Below are 18535 nucleotides of genomic sequence, written 5' to 3' on the forward strand. Positions count from 1 at the left end.
CAGTTCAATTCAGTTCAGTCACTAAGTCGTGTCCAACTCTTTGCGACCCCATGAATCGCAGCACGCCAGGCCTCCCTGTCCATCACCGACTCCCGGAGTTCACTCAGACTCAGGTCCATCGAGTCAGTGATGCCATCCAGCCATCTCATCCTCTGCCATCCCCTTCTCCTCCTGCCCCCAATCCCTCCCAGCATCAGAGTCTTTTCCAGTGAGTCAACTCTTCGCATGAGGTGGCCAAAGTACTGGAGTTTCAGCTTTAGCATCATTCCTTCCAAAGAAATCCCAGGGCTGATCTCCTTCAGAATGGACTGGTTGGATCTCCTTGCAGTCCAAGGGACTCTCAAGAGTCTTCTCTAACACCACAGTTCAAAAGCATCAATTCTTTGGTGCTCAGCCTTCTTCACAGTTCAACTTTCACATCCATACATGACCACAGGAAAAACCATAGCCTTAACTAGACATAGGTATACATATATCCCCTCCCTTTTGAACCTCCCTCCCATCTCCCTCCCCACCCCACCCCTCTAGGTTGGACACATAGCCCCTGTTTGAGTTTCCTGAGCCATACAGCAAATTCCCGTTGGCTATCTATTTTACATATGGTAATGTAAGTTTCCATGTTACTGCTTCCATACATCTCACCCTCTCCTCGCCTCTCCCCATGTCCATAAGTCTATTCTCTATGTCTGTTTCTCGACTGTTGCCCTGTAAATAAATTCTTCAGTACCATTTTTCTAGATTCTGTATATATGTGTTAGAATACAGTATTTATCTTTCTCTTTCTGACCCACTTCACTCTCTATAATAGGTTCTAGGTTCATCCACCTCATTAGAACTGACTCAAATGTGTTCTTTATTATGGCTGAGTAATATACCATTGTGTATATATACCACAACTTCTTTATCCATTCATCTGTCAATGGACATCTAGGTTGCTTCCATGTTCTAGCTACTGTAAATAGTGCTGCAATGAACAATGGGATATATGTCTCTCTTTTAATGTTGGTTTCCTCAGGGTATATGCCTAGGAGTGGGATTGCTGGGTCATATGGTGGTTTTATTCCTAGTTTTTAAAGGAATCTCCATACTGTCTTCCATAGTAGCTATATCAATTTACATTCCCACTAACAGTGTAAGAGTGTTCACTTAACTCTACACCCTTTCCAGCATTTATTGTTTGTAGACTTTTTGATGAGGGTCATTCTGACCGATGTGAGGTGGTATCTCATTGTAGTTTTGATTTGCATCTCTCTAATAATGAGTGATGTTGAGCATCTTTTCATCTGTTTGTTAGCCATCTATATGTCTTCTCTGGAAAAATGTCCGCTTAGGTCTTTTTTCCCACTTTTTGATTGAGTTCAGTTCAGTTACTCAATCGTGTCTGACTCTTTGCGACCCCATGAACCACAGCACGTCATGCCTCCCTGTTCATCACCAACTGCCAGAGTCCACCCAATCCCATGTCCACTGAGGTGGTGATGGCATCCAACCATCTCATCCTTTGTCATCCCCTTCTCCTCCTGCCCTCAATCTTTCCCAGCATCAGGGTCCTTTCACATGAGTCAGCTCTTTGCATCAGGTGGCCAAAGTACTGGAGTTTCAACTTTTTGATTGGGTTGTTTGTTTTTCTGGTATTGAGTTGTATGAGCTGCTTGTATATTTTGGAAATTAATCCTTTGTCAACTGTTTTATTTGCTATTATTTTCTCCCATTCTGAGGGTTGTCTCTTCACCTTGCTTATAGTTTCCTTTGCTGTGCAAAAGCTTTTAAGTTTAATCAGGTCCTACTGGTTTACTTTTGTTTTTACTTCCATTACTCTAGGAGGTAGGTCACAGAGGATCTTGCTTTGATTTATGTCATTGAGTCTTCTGCCTATGCTTTCCTATAAGAGTTTTATAGTTTCTGGTCTTATATTTAGGTCTTTAACCCACTTTGAATTTATCTTTGTGTATGGTGTTAGGAAGTGTTCTAATTACATTCTTTTACAAGTAGCTGTCCAGTTTTCCCAGCACTATTTATTGAAGAGGCTGTCTTTGCCCCACTGTATATTCTTGCCTCCTCTGTCAAAAATAAGGTACCCACAGGTACATGGGTTTATTTCTGGGCTCTCTGTCTTGTTCCATTGGTCTGTATTTCTGTTTTTGTGCCAGCACCATACTGTCTTGATGACTGTAGCTTTGTAGTATAAACTGAAGTCAGGAAGCTTGATTTCTCCAGCTCCATTCTTCTTTCTCAAAACTGCTTTGGCTATTCAGGGTCTTTTGTGTTTCCATATGAATTGTGAAGTTTTTTGTTCTAGTTCTGTGAAAAATGCTGTTAGTAATTTGATAGGGATTGCATTGAATCTGTAGATTGTGTTTGGTAGTATAGTCATTTTCAAAACATTGATTCTTCCTACCCAGGAACATGGAATATCTCTCCATACGTTTATGTCATCTTTGATTCCTTTCATTCAGTTGAGTTCAGTTCAGTTGCTCAGTCGTGTCTGACTCTTTGCGACTCCATGAATCGCAGCACGCCAGGCCTCCCTGTCCGTCACCATCTCCCGGAGTCCACTCAGACTCATGTCCATCGAGTCAGTGATGCCATCCAGCCATCTTATCCTCTGTCATCCCCTTCTCCTCCTACCCCCAATCCCTCCCAGCATCAGAGTCTTTTCCAATGAGTCAACTCTTCGCATGAGGTGGCCAAAGTACTGGAGTTTCAGCTTTAGCATCATTCCTTCCAAAGAAATCCCAGGGCTGATCTCCTTCAGAATGGACTGGTTGGATCTCCTTGCAGTCCAAGGGACTCTCAAGACCCTTCTCCAACACCACAGTTCAAAAGCATCAATTCTTCGGCACTCAGCTTTCTTCACAGTCCAAGTCTCACATCCATACATGACCACTGGAAAAACCATAGCCTTGACTAGACGGACCTTTGTTGGCAAAGTAATGTCTCTGCTTTTCAATATGCTCTGTGTACAGTTCTTCTGTCTCCTTAGGTAAGTTTATTCCCAGATATTTAATTCTCTTTGTTGCAATGGTCAATGGGATTGATTTCTTAATTGATCTTTCTTATTTTTCATTGTTCAGTTCAGTGGCTCAGTTATGTCCTACTCTTTGCAACCCCATGAATTGCAGCACGCCAGGCTTCCCTGTCCATCACCATCTTTCGGAGTTCACTCAAACTCATGTCCATCGAGTTGGTGATGCCATCCAGCCATCTCATCCTCTGTCGTCCCCTTCTCCTCCTGCCCCCAATCCCTCCCAGCATCAGAGTCTTTTCCAATAAGTCAACTCTTCATATGAGGTGGCCAAAGTATTAGAGTTTCAGCTTTAGCATCAGTCCTTCCAATGAACACCCAGGACTGATCTCCTGTAGGATGGACTGCTTGGACCTCCTTGCAGTCCAAGGGACTCTCAAGAGTCTTCTCCAACACCACAGTTCAAAAGCATCAATTCTTCAGCGCTCAGCTTTCTTCACAGTCCAACTCTCACATCCATACATGACCACTGGAAAAACCATGGCCTTGACTAGACGGACCTTTGTTGGCAAAGTAATATCTCTGCTTTTAATATGCTATCTAGGTTGGTCATAACTTTCCTTCCAAGGAGTAAGCATCTTTTAATTTCATGGCTGCAATCACCATCTGCAGTAATTTCGGAGCCCCCCAAAATAAAGTCTGACATTTTATTTTAATTGTTAGTATACAGAAATGCAAGTGATTTCTGTGTATTGACTTTGTATCCTGCAAATTTGCTAAATTCACTGATTAGTTCTAGTAATTTTCTGATACTATCTTTAGGGTTTTCTATGTACAATATCCTGTCATCTGCAAACAGTGAGAGCTTTACTTCTTTTCCAATCTGGAACCATTTCTTTTTCTTCTCTGATTGCTGAAGCTAGGACTTCCAGAACTATGTTGAATAATAGTGGGGAAAGTGGACACCCTTGTCTTGTTCCTGATCTTAGGGGGAATGCTTTCGGTTTTTCCCCATTGAGAATAATGTTTGCTCTAGGTTTATCATATATAGCCTTTACTATGTTGAAGTAGGTTCCTTCTATGCCCATTTGTTAAAGAGTTTTAATCGTAAATGGGTGCTGAATTTTGTCAAAGGCTATTTCTGCATCTACTGAGATGATCATATGGGTTTTTTTTTAATTTTATTTTATTTTTGAACTTTACATAATTGTATTAGTTTTGCCAAATATCAAAATGAATCCACCACAGTTATACATGTGTTCCCCATCCTGAACCCTCCTCCCTCCTCCCTCCCCATACCATCCCTCTGGGCCGTCCCAGTGCACTAGCCCCAAGCATCCAGTATCGTGCATCGAACCTGGACTGGCATCTCGTTTCATACATGATATTTTACATCTATCAATGCCATTCTCCCAAATCTTCCCACCCTCTCCCTCTCCCACAGAGTCCATAAGACTGTTCTATACATCAGTGTCTCTTTTGCTGTCTCGTACACCGGGTTATTGTTACCATCTTTCTAAATTCCATATATATGCGTTAGTATACTGTATTGGTGTTTTTCCTTCTGGCTTACTTCACTCTGTATAATAGGCTCCAGTTTCATCCACCTCATTAGAACTGATTCAAATGTATTCTTTTTAATGGCTGAGTAATACTCCATTGTGTATATGTACCACAGCTTTCTTATCCATTCCTCTGCTGATGGACATCTAGGTTGCTTCCATGTCCTGGCTATTATAAACAGTGCTGCGATGAACATTGGGGTACACGTGTCTCTTTCCCTTCTGGTTTCCTCAGTGTGTATGCCCAGCAGTGGGGTTGCTGGATCATAAGGCAGTTCTATTTCCAATTTTTAAGGAATCTCCACACTGTTCTCCATAGTGGCTGTACTAGTTTGCATTCCCACCAACAGTGTAAGAGGGTTCCCTTTTCTCCACACCCTCTCCAGCATTTATTATTTGTAGACTTTTGGATCGCAGCCATTCTGACTGGTGTGAAATGGTACCTCATAGTGGTTTTGATTTGCATTTCTCTGATAATGAGTGATGTTGAGCTTCTTTTCATGTGTTTGTTAGCCATCTGTATGTCTTCTTTGGAGAAATGTCTATTTAGTTCTTTGGCCCATTTTTTGATTGGGTCATTTATTTTTCTGGAGTTGAGCTGTAGGAGCTGCTTGTATATTTTTGAGATTAGTTGTTTGTCGGTTGCTTCATTTGCTATTATTTTCTCCCATTCTGAAGGCTGTCTTTTCACCTTGCTAATAGTTTCCTTTGATGTGCAGAAGCTTTTAAGGTTAATTAGGTCCCATTTGTTTATTTTTGCTTTTATTTCCAATATTCTGGGAGGTGGGTCATAGAGGATCCTGCTGTGATGTATGTCAGAGAGTGTTTTGCCTATGTTCTCCTCTAGGAGTTTTATAGTTTTTGGTCTTACGTTTAGATCTTTAATCCATTTTGAGTTTATGAGATGACCATATGGTTTTTATCTTTCAATCTGTTAATATGGTGTATCACATTGATTGATTTCCATATATTGAAGAATCCTTGCATTACTGGAATAAACCCAACTTGATCATGGTGTATGAGGTTTTTGATGTGTTGCTGAATTCTGTTTGCTAAAATTCTGTTGAAGATTTTTGCATCTATGTTCATTAGTGATATTGGCCTGTAGTTTTCTTTTTTTGTCTTGTCTTTGTGTGGTTTGGGTGTCAGGCTGATGGTGGCCTTGTAGAATGAATTTGGAAGTGTTCCTTCCTCAGCAATTTTTTGAAACAGCTTTAGAAGAATAGGCATTAGCTCTTCTCTAAATGTTTGACAGAATTCTCCTGTGAAGCCATCTGGTACCAGGATTTTGTGTTTTGGGAGATTTTTGATCACAGCTTCAATTTCAGTGCATGTAATTGGGTTGTTCATCATTTCTATTTCTTCCTGGTTCAGTCTTGGAAGACTGACCTTTTCTAAGAATCTGTCCATTCTTCTAGGTTATCTATTTTATTGCCATATAGTTATTCATAATAGTGTCTTATAATCCTTTGTATTTCTGCATTGTCTGTTGTAACCTTTCTTTTTTCATTTCTAATTTTGTTGATTTGATTCTTCTTTTTTTTTGATGAGTCTGGCTAAGGGTTTGTCGATTTTATCTTCTCAAAGAACCAGCTTTTAGTTTTATTAATCTTTACTATTGTTTTTTTCATTTCTTTTTCATTTATTTATGCTCGGGAATTTAAGATTTCTTTCCTTCTACTAATTTTGGGTTTTTTTTCTTCTTTTTCCAGTTGTTTTAGGTGTAAAGTTATGTTGTCTATTAGATGTTTTTCTTATTTCTTGAGGTAGCTATAAACTTCCCTCTTAGAACTGCTTTTGCTACATCCCATAGGTTTTGAGTTGTCATGTTTTCACTGTAATTTGTTTCTAGAAATTTTATAATTTCCCTATTGATTTCTTCAGTAACCTACTGGTAATTTAGAAACGTGTTGTTTAATCTCCACGTGTTTCTGTTTCTTACAGCTTTTTCCTTGCAATTGATATCTAGTCTCATAGCGTTGTGGTCAGAGAAGATGCTTGATACAATTTCAATTTTCTTCAAAGTCACATCTTTAACATTTAAGATTTTTACTTTTATTTTTTACTAGCAGAGTTATTTTCCTACCCCAAATTCCAAATGCTATTAAAAATAGTTAATTTGTTTCATGTTCTTTCTTTCTTTGGGATTGGAATGAAAACTGACCTTTTCCAGTCCTGTGGCCACTGCTGAGTTTTCCAAATGTGATGGCATATTGAGTACAGCACTTTCACAGCATCGTCTTTTAGGGTTTGAAATAACTCAACTGGAATTCCATCACCTCCACTAGCTTTGTTCGTAGTGATGCTTCCTAAGGCCCACCTGATTTCACATTCCAGGATGTCCAGCTCTAGGTGAGTGTGTGTGATCACACCTTTGTGATTATCTGGGTCATGAATATCTTTTTTGTACAGTTCTTCTGTGTATTCTTGCCACCTCTTCTTAATATCTTCTGCTTCTGTTAGGTCTATACCATTTTTATCCTTTATCGAGCCCATCTTTGCATGAAATGTTCCCCTGGTATCTCTAATTTTCTTGAAGAGATCTCTAGTCTTTCCCATTCTATTGTTTTCCTCTATTTCTTTGCATTGATCACTGAGGAAGGCTTTCTTATCTCTCCTTGCTATTCTTTGGAACTCTGCATTCAAATGGGTATATCTTTCCTTTTCTCCTTTGCTTTTCACTTCTCTTCTTTTCACAGCTATTTGTAAGGCCTCCTCGGACAGCCATTTTGCTTTTTTGCATTTCTTTTTCTTGGGGATGATCTTGATTCCTGTCTCCTGTACAATGTCACGAGCCTCCGTCCATAGTTCATCAGGCGCTCTATCAGATCTAGTCCCTTAAATCTATTTCTCACTTCCTCTGTATAGTCATAAGGGATTTGATTTAGGTTACATCTGAATGGAAAAATTCAGTTTTAATTCCAATCCCAAGGAAAGGTAATGCCAAAGAATGCTCAAACTACCACACAATTGCACTCATCTCACACGCTAGTAAAGTAATGCTCAAAATTCTCCAAGCCAGGCTTCAGCAATACATGAACCATGAAATTCCAGATGTTCAAGCTGGTTTTAGAAAAGGCAGAGGAACCAGAGATCAAACTGCCAACATCTGCTGGATCATTGAAAAATCAAGAGAGTTCCAGAAAAACATCGATTTCTGCTTTATTGACTATGCCAAAGCCTTTCACTGTGTGGATCACAATAAACTGTGGAAAATTCTGAAAGAGATAGCAATACCAGACCATTTGACCTGCCTCTAGAGTCACCTATACACAGGTCAGGAAGCAACAGTTAGAACTGGACATGGAACAACAGACTGGTTCCAAATAGGAAAAGGAGTACGTCAAGGCTGTATATTATCACCCTGCTTATTTAACTTATTTGCAGAGTACATCATGAGAAACGCTGGGCTGGAAGAAGCACAAGCTGGAATCAAGATTGCCAGGAGAAATATCAATAACCTCAGATATGCAGATGATACCACCCTTATGGCAGAAAGTGAAGAAGAACTAAAGAGCCTGTTGATAAAAGTGAAAGAGGAGAGTAAAAAAGTTGGCTTAAAGCTCAACATTCAGAAAACTAAGATCATGGCATCCGGTCCCATCACTTCATGGCAAATAGATGGGGAAACAGTGGAAACAGTGTCAGACTTTATTTTTCTGGGCTCCAAAATCACTGTGGATGGTGATTGCAGCCACGAAATTAAAAGACGCTTGCTCCTTGGAAGAAAAGTTATGACCAACCTAGATATCATATTAAAAAGCAGAGATACTACTTTGCCAACAAAGGTCCGTCTAGTCAAGGCTACGGTTTTTTCAGTAGTCGTGTATGGATATGAGAGTTGGACTATAAAGGAAGCTGAGTGCAGAAGAGTTGATCCTTTTGAACTGTGGTGTTGGAGAAGACTCTTGAGAGTCCCTTGGACTGCAAGGAGATCCAATCAGTCCATCCTAAAGATCAGTCCTGGGTGTTCACTGGAGGGACTGATGTTGAAGCTGAAACTCCAATACTTTGGCCACCTGATGCGAAGAGCTGACGTATTTGAAAAGACCCTGGTGCTGGGAAAGATTGAGGACCGGAGGAGAAGGGCATGACAGAGGATGAGATGGTTGGATGGCATCACTGACACAATGGACGTGGGTTTGGGTGGACACCGGGAGTTGGTGATGGACAGGGAGGCCTGGCATGCTGTGGTTCATGGGGTCACAAAGAGTCGGACATGACTGAGTGACTGAACTGAACTGAATGTTCTTTCTTAATCAGACATGTACAAATGCCAGAGCCTGGAATAGGAAAAAAATTACTAGGCTCCAGAAACATAAGTGCCTAAGCTGGTCCTTTTTCCTATAAGTACACACAAGCTGGTGGTAAGAAATGTATAAAAATTTAAAATGAAATAAGAGGTAGAAATAAGCTGCTTCAAAATAAGCCCTAAAGGAACAGAAGCCTTTCTAGTGGAAGTAGAGAAAGAATCACAGAAGAAGGGAAAGTCTGACCTGGATTAAATAAAACAAGGAACTTGAAGGCTACTGAGGGAGAGGTAGATGAAGTCCAGCAATCAGCACTCTAGGCAGTTGATGTATGCTCATAGCAAAGTGCTATATCTTACTAGGTGTTAGTAGAGTTACATGAGAGACATTAAGGGCTTGTTGTCTAAAAGGAATAGGGCTGAGTAGCACAGATAATGACCTGAAGAGATGTCAGGCATATTATTCTCAGTTCTACAGTCTGTATTTTAAAGTATGTCTCAAGGTTCTACAGATTTGGGGAAATTTCATCATAGTTGAAAAATGATTAAAATGTTAGATGGAATCCATATATTTAATTTCACTCTTTCACAAAGTTCAAAAAAAAAATCCAGAGTAAATGGATTTTTAAGTCATAAACTCACAAGGATAGACAGAATAAAGTCAACTGCAACAACAAACATTTTGGACATTTGGGGATGTCGAAAACAGATAATAACTGGTAAAGGTGAGTCAGGGAAAGCTGAGAATCATTCTCATTTATACTGAATAAAACTCATAATACATAGGAACTAGCCATACCAGGTACTTACAGAAGTGGGTAAAGTCAAGAGATGACTAAAATAAGGAAGATTAAGTGAAAGGGTTTTCAGAAGTAGTTAGGTATTAGGTTCTGATCTCCCACCCTCCTTTCCACATCTTTGGGTGATTGCTTCTCCCCTACTCAAAAAGTCTAAAATTTTGTTCTCTGGAAAGGGTAAAAGAGGATCTCTGGACTAGGGAACACCAGGCACAGTTGAAGGTATAGCTATCATGTGAAAAATAAGAAGATTATATGACCATATGCATGCTGAATGCCATACACAGAAACTGCCAGCACTCTTCCCCACTTGGCTACCAAAATGCACCAATAACCACATCCTTAACCTCCAGGCAGGATACTGAAAGATAATTCTCTGGAGAATCTGGCCAATTCAAGAAAAAAGATGCACAACTATTTACATCAGAGGTTCCCTGATTATTGGCCCACCCAGATGCCTGAAAGTAGAGGTTAACAAGTCTGACCTTCCCAGACTCAGCTCTCATAAATTCATAGGGAAGTTTGAGCCAGACTATGACCAAGAGACTCTGTTCAGCTTACCTCTCCTGGGTATCTTCACCTAACAGTAACTTCAGTAACCAGCTAGGTGTGTGCTGGGCACTCTAGTTTTCAAAACAAAATAATATATATTATTTAGGTACACTATAATGAAAAGCAAAGAGTAACACAAAAGTCAGGGTAGATCCATGGCTGATTCATGTCGATGTATGGAGAAAACCACCACAATATTGTAAAGTAATTAGCCTCCAATTAAAGTAAATTAATTATTTCTTTAAAAAGTCAGGGTAGATATTATCTATAGTGATGAGGGAGGGGAATGCAAGTAGGAGGGACACACAGATAACTTCTAAGGCACCAGTAGTGTTCCATTTCTTAACAAAAGTAGAGTTTTACTATTCTTTATACTGTACATACAAATTTAATATACTCAGCTGCATAGATATATTTCATAATAAAATTTCAATTTAAATAAAGAAAATGAGAGAAAAGAAAGCAATCAGAAAGAGAAAGGCTGCAACTCTGATACTATAACGGGAGGGGAGGCTGGGGATAGGATTCACTTACCATTTCATATGCTACTTCCTCAGGTGTATCTGTTTCTAAATTGAAACTAAATTCAATAGCTTCATTATCTTTATGTTTGCCTTTCAATTTTTTAGGGTCTTCAACCCAGAGTCTTAAAGCCAGGGATGAATTTGAGCAATCATCTTCCTCTGCCAACTCCACTCTTAGTCCAGTATCCTCCGCAAAAAATGCGTGGTTTAGTAGGTCCCTTATAGACAACCTAATAAACAATATACAAACCTGTTATCAATTCTTCCAATCACAAACAAGACATAGAACACTTAATCAGTAAAAAAATCTGTCAAAGCAACAAGTTTATTTAAAATTTTCTATTAACTAAACCATTGTCTTATTATAAGAAGAAAATCTTATATCCACTTATTATTATCAAGGATGCAAACAAACCTCGATTAACATGCATTTGTAGTGATCTTAATTAAGGACCATTAACAGTAACATATCCAGATACTGAAGTTTAACATATCTAAACGTATGCCTAGAGATAATTTGAAAAGTGCTGCAGTATGTTAGATGGATTCAGTATCTTCCCTAAATCACTGGCTTAAGTCACTAAAACTCTAACAATGGATTGTCAGCAAGGAAACTAAAAACTCTTCCAGATATATAAACTCTAAAGTAAATTAGCAATTCAAACTTTTTTTTAACAAAATTTATAAACCGAACTCATTAACTCAATTAACAGTAATCTAGTCAGTGTACTGCATTCACTCTTTAGAGAATGCCATGGGTGAAGCTAATTTAGTTCAGCAAAGTCATACAGTTTTCTTGAAGTATTTAAGGCCAGTGTCCTATGCCAAAGAATACACATAATGGATACAACTCCAGCCTAATGTTAGGGATTAATCTAATATTAGGTTAATATTAGGTTAAGAGAAGAAAAAAAAGACAGAGGTTCAAATTTTTTTTTTATATGCTTGGAAAGGTAATTTCCCTTTCTTTGACCAACTTCTAAAATAGAGAAATAATATCTATATTACAGGCCAGTGAGAGCTAAAACTGATATATTCCATAATGTCTATGTAGAAAGCCCCTCCTGTACTATTTAAAATAGAAGCTATGACAAACCTAGACAGCATATTAAAAAGTAGAGACATTACTTTGCTGACAAAGGTCCATCTAGTCAAAGCTATGGTTTTTCAAGTAGTCATGTATGGATGTGAGAGTTGGACCATAAAGAAAGCTGAGCACCAAAGAATTGATGCTTTTGAACTGTGGTGTTGGAGAAGACTCTTGAGAGTGCCTTGGACTGCTAGGAGATCAAACCAGTCAATCCTAAAGGAAATCAGTCCTGAATATTCATTGCAAGGACTGATGCTGAAGCTGAAGCTTCAGTACTTTGGCCACCTAACGTGAAGAACTGACACACTGGAAAAGACCCAGATGCTGGGAAACATTGAAGGCAGGAGGAGAAGGGACGATACAGGATGAGATGGTTGGAAGGCATCACTGACTTGATGGATATGAGTTTGAGCAAGCTCCAGGAGTTGGTGATGGACAGGGAAGCCTGGCATGCTATAGTCCATGGGGTTGCAAAGAGTCAGACACAACTGAGTGACTGAACTGAGACTGAACTGAAAGCATGTTGACAGCACGGTATCCTGTAAGTTGAGGATTTTCAACCTTCTACACTTTAGTGATCAAGAGATAAACATTTAACTAAGACAGTTTTTATGAAAAGAATATGCTTGCTCAGACTAATTAGTCTTAAGGCCGTGAGATGTGTTTAAGAAGGTACAATTAAGTTAAGTATTCTGGTTCTCAATGAAAGTTTTGCCTAGATATTTTTACTATGGAATAATCACTGCAATAACAGCAGATAGTATCATTCATTAAATATTTATTATTCTGTTAGGTATTTTATACTCATTATCTTTTTTTTTTTTTTTTCAGTGTTTTCAAATTTTAAGTATGTTTATTTTAAAATAAGGGTTGAATTTCAGAGAGGTGCTAAGTTTAAGGGATTGCCCTGCAACCTATGAAATTATTTTACTTATTTTGAAAAAGCCAACCACATTCACCAAATATGAACTTAGTTCTTACTTTTGGAAGATGCATTATCCTTTTCAGGCCAATTAGAATATTAGAATATAAAATTCTAATAAAATTAGAATTTTATGTGCCATAAGAGCAATGCCAAAACAAGCAAAACCACTCATAAAATATGTGTAACATCTAAAGTACATCTGTAGAGGAATGAAATAAAAATTATATAAAAATCCAAAGAATATTATTACAGAGAAAGACAACTTTAGAATAACCTTACAGCATGGGAGCGGATTCCCTGGTGGCTCAGGTGGTAAGGAATCTGCCCACAGTGTGGGAGACCCAGGTCCGGTCCCTGAGTTGGGAAGATCCCCCGGAGAAGAAAACAGCCGCCCACTCCAGCATTCTTGCCTGGAAAATTCCATGGACAAAGGAGCCTGGCAGGCTACAGTCCACAGGTTCCCAGAGAGTCAGACACAACCTAGTGACTAGCACTACCACTACAGCATAGGAAAGGTAATAATATATTTAACTTTGTATTTGCTATTCTCCATAAACCTCTAGGAACAACAGGAAACACAGCAGAAGAAAACGAGAAAACGAACTATTTTAGATAGAAAGCACACTGAGAAAGATGTAGATATTTACTGTCTCTGTGAGTATTTTCCAACTCAAAATTAAACAGAAAATAACGCACTGAATACTGCTAGAAAAAGGAGGGAAAAAAAGGCCCCATCTATAATTTCAAAGTCTTTTGTTTATTTAATCACACAGCACATTCTGTAGTCAACAGGTAAGAGGTAAATTACCTTTGAAAAAGTGAATGTGTGAGTTGCTCAGTCGTGTCCCACTCTTTGTGACCCATGGACTGTAGCCCAGAAGGCTCCATTTACCATTTTTAATGTTTCCTGAGGAGCCCCTGGATGGGGCTTCGCAGGTGGTGCTAGTGATAAAGAACTTGCCTGCCAATGCAGGAGACATAAGAGACGTAAGGGTTCGATCCCTGGGTCTGGAAGACCCCCCGGTGGAGGGCATGGCAACCAACTTCAGTATTCTTACCTATGAACAGAGGAGCCTGGTGGGCTACAGGCCATTGGTTGGCAAAGAGTGTCATTATCTTTTTAATCATCAAAATAATACCTATTTTGAGGAACACCTAAGTAACTTGCTCAAGATCACACTGGCTAAGTGTGACTCCAGATTTGAATCTTCTGCTATGGAAGCCTAGGCTCTTTCCAAAACACTAATGTGCCATGAACCTTTTTTGAATATTCCAGTGTTATTTGGTAATAGATCATTATTAAAATGCTGTATAAAAAACAAACAGAAACCAAACTAAAACAGCTACTTCAATGGTAGTTTTAGCATAGCTTTTAAAAAAAGCATGCCTAAACTCCTACAATTCAAAAACAACAATAAAACAACTCAATTTTTTTCTAAAGGAAAAGGACTTCAATAGATAATTCTCCAAAGAAAACATACAAATACTGATAAGCACATGAAAGGATACTCAACATTATTAGTCCTTAAGGAAATGGAAATCAAAACCAAAATGAGATAGCACTTTACACCCATTAAGATGGATATTACCAAAAAACAGTTGGTGCGGATGTTAAGAAACTGGAACCATCATACATTGCTGGAAGGAATGCAAAATGATGCAGCTACTGTGGAAAAAAATTTGGTGCTTCTTCACAAAAATTAAACATATTATTACCATATGATTTAGTAATTCTACTCTTAGGTATATACCAAAAAGAACTGAAAGCAGAGATTTAAGAAGATACTTATTCACCAATGTTCATGCTGCATTATTCACAATAGCAAAAAGGTAGAAATAACCCAAGTATCTATCAACAGATGAATGGATAAACAAAATGGTGTGCGTATGAGAGCACAAAAAGACAAATATTATATTATATGACCCAAAAGGACAAATATTATGATTCCACTTATAGGAGGTACCTACAAAAGAGGTAGAGACAAAGTAGAATAGAGATTGGCAGGGAGTGAGGGGAAAGGGAATGGGGAGTTACTATTTAATGGGCACAGAGTTTCTGTTTGGGTTGATGATAAAGTTCTGGAAATAGTGGTGATGATTGTACAACAATGTGAATGTGCATAATGCCACTGAATTGTACATTTAAGAATGATTAAAATGGTAAATCTTAGGTTATTTATATTTTACCATAATTAAAATATATAGATATAGCCTACTGGTACAAACACCAAGAATGTTGTATAATAAAGCTATAATTAAACAGGCTTTATCTTAGTGGCTTTTTATATTTTCAGATATGCAACAGTAAACTTAGATAACTAATAAAAATGGGAGAGAGTCAGTGAAATGCTGGTGGAAATAATTTCTATAAAAGATCTATTATCTAATTTAATCATAATCAACTGGAGATAAAACACTAACCTACCAATTTAAGTAAGCAACTGTCCAAAGCTCAAATTAAAGAGAAAAGCTAAAACTAAAATTGTGAGAAAAATATACATTGTGACACAAATAAATTTAGAATTATTATTATTTCTTGAAAAAAAATAGCCCTGTCAGCTTTACCATTATCATGACACAAGAACACATGGACAAATTAAAAAAAAAATAGCTAGTGAGTTGATGCTTAAATTTTTCTTAAACTATCATAAAAAACCATTTAAGTACTTATGTGAAGTTGACAATGCAGAAACTCTCCACTATCTATTAACTGTTAGAATAAAGTTTACCTGAGAGCGAACTGTTAAACTGATGGCTAAAAGTGATGAAGCTTAATATCGGGTCAAGGAAAATTCAATACATAATATAAATTTAAAATGGCAACAAAAGGCAATAATACACTTCACTATAAACAGTGTGGTTTGGCTTCCACTCAAAAGTCATACCCAGCATGATTCAAAGGTCAGAAAAAGACCCAAAGCAAGATAAGAGAAAAATTCATCCATTAGTTATGTCTTTTCACTATATATGCACCCACCTTTCAGATTTGTTTTGACGAATACATCCTTCGATGATTTCTTTCACTTCAGGATCAGTGACTTTATCAAAACTGGCTGGTTTTATACCCTGGAAGAGGAAAAATGGTTTCTAGTCACAAATTAAGCAATTGAAACCCCAGACCAACATAACACTTAGTAAAATAATGATTTTTTTAAACACTAAACCACATTCAAACCTTAAATGAAATAAATATATATAAACAATATAAGTTTAACAACTTTTTGACAAGGATTTTGTCACCATTCTACGAACAACAGTGAAAAACTGTAAACAATCTAAATCTTTAATAACAGAAGTAATAGTATATAAACTATGTGATATACATATAAATACAAATGCTAATAAACAGAAACTAAAAATAGTCTCACAGTAATTAAAACAATGGAGAATTCTCATACTACAACATTAAGCAGAAAAAACACAGGATTTCAAAATGTACCTACAGTATAACCCCAATCAGTAAAATATAATAAATAAGTATTTCTTGGAATCAGAAAAATCAATGTTATTAAAAAAACACTTTCAGAAATTCTAAATAAGGAATTTTCTACTGCCAACAAATCAAGTCAGTATTTCAAAGTCTTCTAGAATGGCTAGACACAATCAATAAATATACATATAATATATATATATATATAGTTATATGCATAAACTTTTAAGAAATTTATATTGTTTTTATCCTTAAACAATATCAAAATATTGAGAGAACCTTAAGCTAATTGTCATGTTCTAGGAATTCAATATCAAATCAATGAGGTCCATATAATTCAAAACGTTTTTATAACTGTGCTTGCTGCCTAAACCTGCTTATTTTACATTCTATAACCCTTAATTTATGAGTTTTATATTTAAAAAATAATACGAGATTGCTGCCATCACTTAATAGAAAATTCCAAATTAAGCTACAAGCAGAAAGGTATAATAGAATAATTATCACAGAATGAGGCAATCTAAGATTTCGTTCTGGGTCTGTCACACTACCTTACAGTATATAGAATCAGAAAGCCAAATATCATATTGTAGATAAATCTGGTGAGATTAGGAGTTAATTTGGGCCTCAAATTCAAGCAGCTTTAGTAGACATGGAAATCTGAATTGTGATATTGCATTTTTGTGACTTTGATATAAAAGAATAAAGTTACCAATCAAAAAATGGAGTTTTTAATTCTTATAGAAAATACCCTCTTTGACCTTTGCACTGATCTCTTAACTACTCCCTAGGCCTAGAAAATTATTGCTTTTCTCTGCTCCTGGGGGGAAATAACTGGGGAGCTGAAACTTAAAAAATCAAGCACAGACTCTTCCATTTGTGGCCCAAATTAAAAGAGCATTCTAGCCTCATTGGAGAAGGCAATGGCAACCCACTCCAGTACTCTTGCCTGGAAAATCCCATGCACAGAGGAGCCTGGTAGGCTGCAGTCCATGGGGTCACTAGGAGTCGGACACGATTGAGCGACTTCACTTTCACTTTTCACTTTTATGCATTGGAGAAGGAAATGGCAACCCACTCCAGTGTTCTTGCCTGGAGAATCCCAGGGACGGGGGAGCCTGGTGGGCTGCCGTCTATGAGATCGCAAAGAGTTGGACACGATTGAAGTGACTTAGCAGCAGCAGCCTCATTAGTTGTGTTCTTGCCTGGAGAATCCCAGGGACGGGGGAGCCTGGTGGGCTGCCATCTCTGGGGTTGCACAGAGTCGGACACGACTGAAGCGACTTAGCAGCAGCAACAGCAGCAGCAGCCTCATTAGTTATCTGAAACACGTGAACAATCTCTTTTGCAGCCTACCTTGAGCCACCCAACTGAACATGAAAGAGATCTATTTTGAACAATCCTAACACTTTGCTTCTATCTCCCTTAAATTCCTTCTATACTCCAATCCTCTTATTTTTGTAGTCATTTGTGAGTTTATATCACTGCCCTGCTAAAAATGTAAACTCTTCGTAGGTGGCAAACACATCTTACTCACATTCCTTGTAATTTCTAATGTAAAAAATTACTCATAGCAGTGACTATCACTTAATAATGAGGCTTTTAGAACTAGAAAAAGTCTTCAAAACATTTAGCCAATCTTTATTATTTAGCTTTGGAAAATAACATCCATCTAAGAAATAAAAAGATCAGTTTTCATTCCAATCCCAAAGAAAGGCAATGCAAGAAGGTTCAAACTACCACACAATTGTACTCATCTCACATGCTACTAAAGAAATGCTCAAGATTCTCCAAGCCAGGCTTCAACAGTACGTGAACCATCAACTTCCATATGTTCAAGCTGGATTTAGAAAAGGCCGAGAAAACAGAGATCAAATTGCCAACATCGGCTGGATCACTGAAAAACAAAGAGACTTCCATAAAAACATCTACTTCTGCTTTATTGACTATGCCAAAGCCTTTGACTGTGTAGACCACCACAAACTCTGGAAAATTCTTAAAGAGATGGGAATACCAGACCATCTGACCTGCCTCTTGAGAAATCTGTATGCAGGTCAAGAAGCAATAGTTAGAACTGGACACGGAACAACAGACTGGATCCAAATACGGAAAGGAGTACATCAAGGCTGTATTATCACCCTGCTTATTTAACTTATATGCAGAGTACATCATGAGAAATGCTGGGCTGGATGAAGCACAAGCTGGAATCAAGACTGCTGAGAGAAATATCAACAACCTCAGATATGCAGATGACACCACCCTTATGGCAGAAAGCGAAGAAGAACTAAAGAGCCTCTTGATGAAAGTGAAAGAGGAGAGTGAAAAAGTTGGCTTAAAACTCAACATTCAGAGACTGGACTCAGAAGAGAGCAGAGGAATAGGACAGGGAGACCACATTCTGCCCCACAAATTCATCAAAAGAACATCTGAATGCTGGGCAA

At 37.9% G+C, this 18535-nt stretch overlaps 1 protein-coding gene across 5 annotated transcripts in view; it reads right to left on the reverse strand.

Moving 5' to 3' along the window:
* Nucleotides 1-18535, reverse strand: part of WNK3 (WNK lysine deficient protein kinase 3) — a 190520-nt gene that overhangs the window by 110690 nt on the left and 61295 nt on the right. For all 5 annotated transcript variants that reach the window (XM_070783788.1, XM_070783789.1, XM_070783787.1 and 2 more), the window contains 2 exons: nt 15642-15730; nt 10660-10879 (listed from right to left, as the gene is read on the reverse strand). In XM_070783788.1, the coding sequence (XP_070639889.1) occupies nt 10660-10879; nt 15642-15730 (309 nt within the window). The remainder of the gene's footprint in view (nt 1-10659; nt 10880-15641; nt 15731-18535) is intronic.

The sequence above is a fragment of the Bos indicus genome, chromosome X (genome assembly GCF_029378745.1).
Source record: "Bos indicus isolate NIAB-ARS_2022 breed Sahiwal x Tharparkar chromosome X, NIAB-ARS_B.indTharparkar_mat_pri_1.0, whole genome shotgun sequence".
In the NCBI taxonomy this organism is placed as follows: Eukaryota; Metazoa; Chordata; class Mammalia; order Artiodactyla; family Bovidae; genus Bos; species Bos indicus.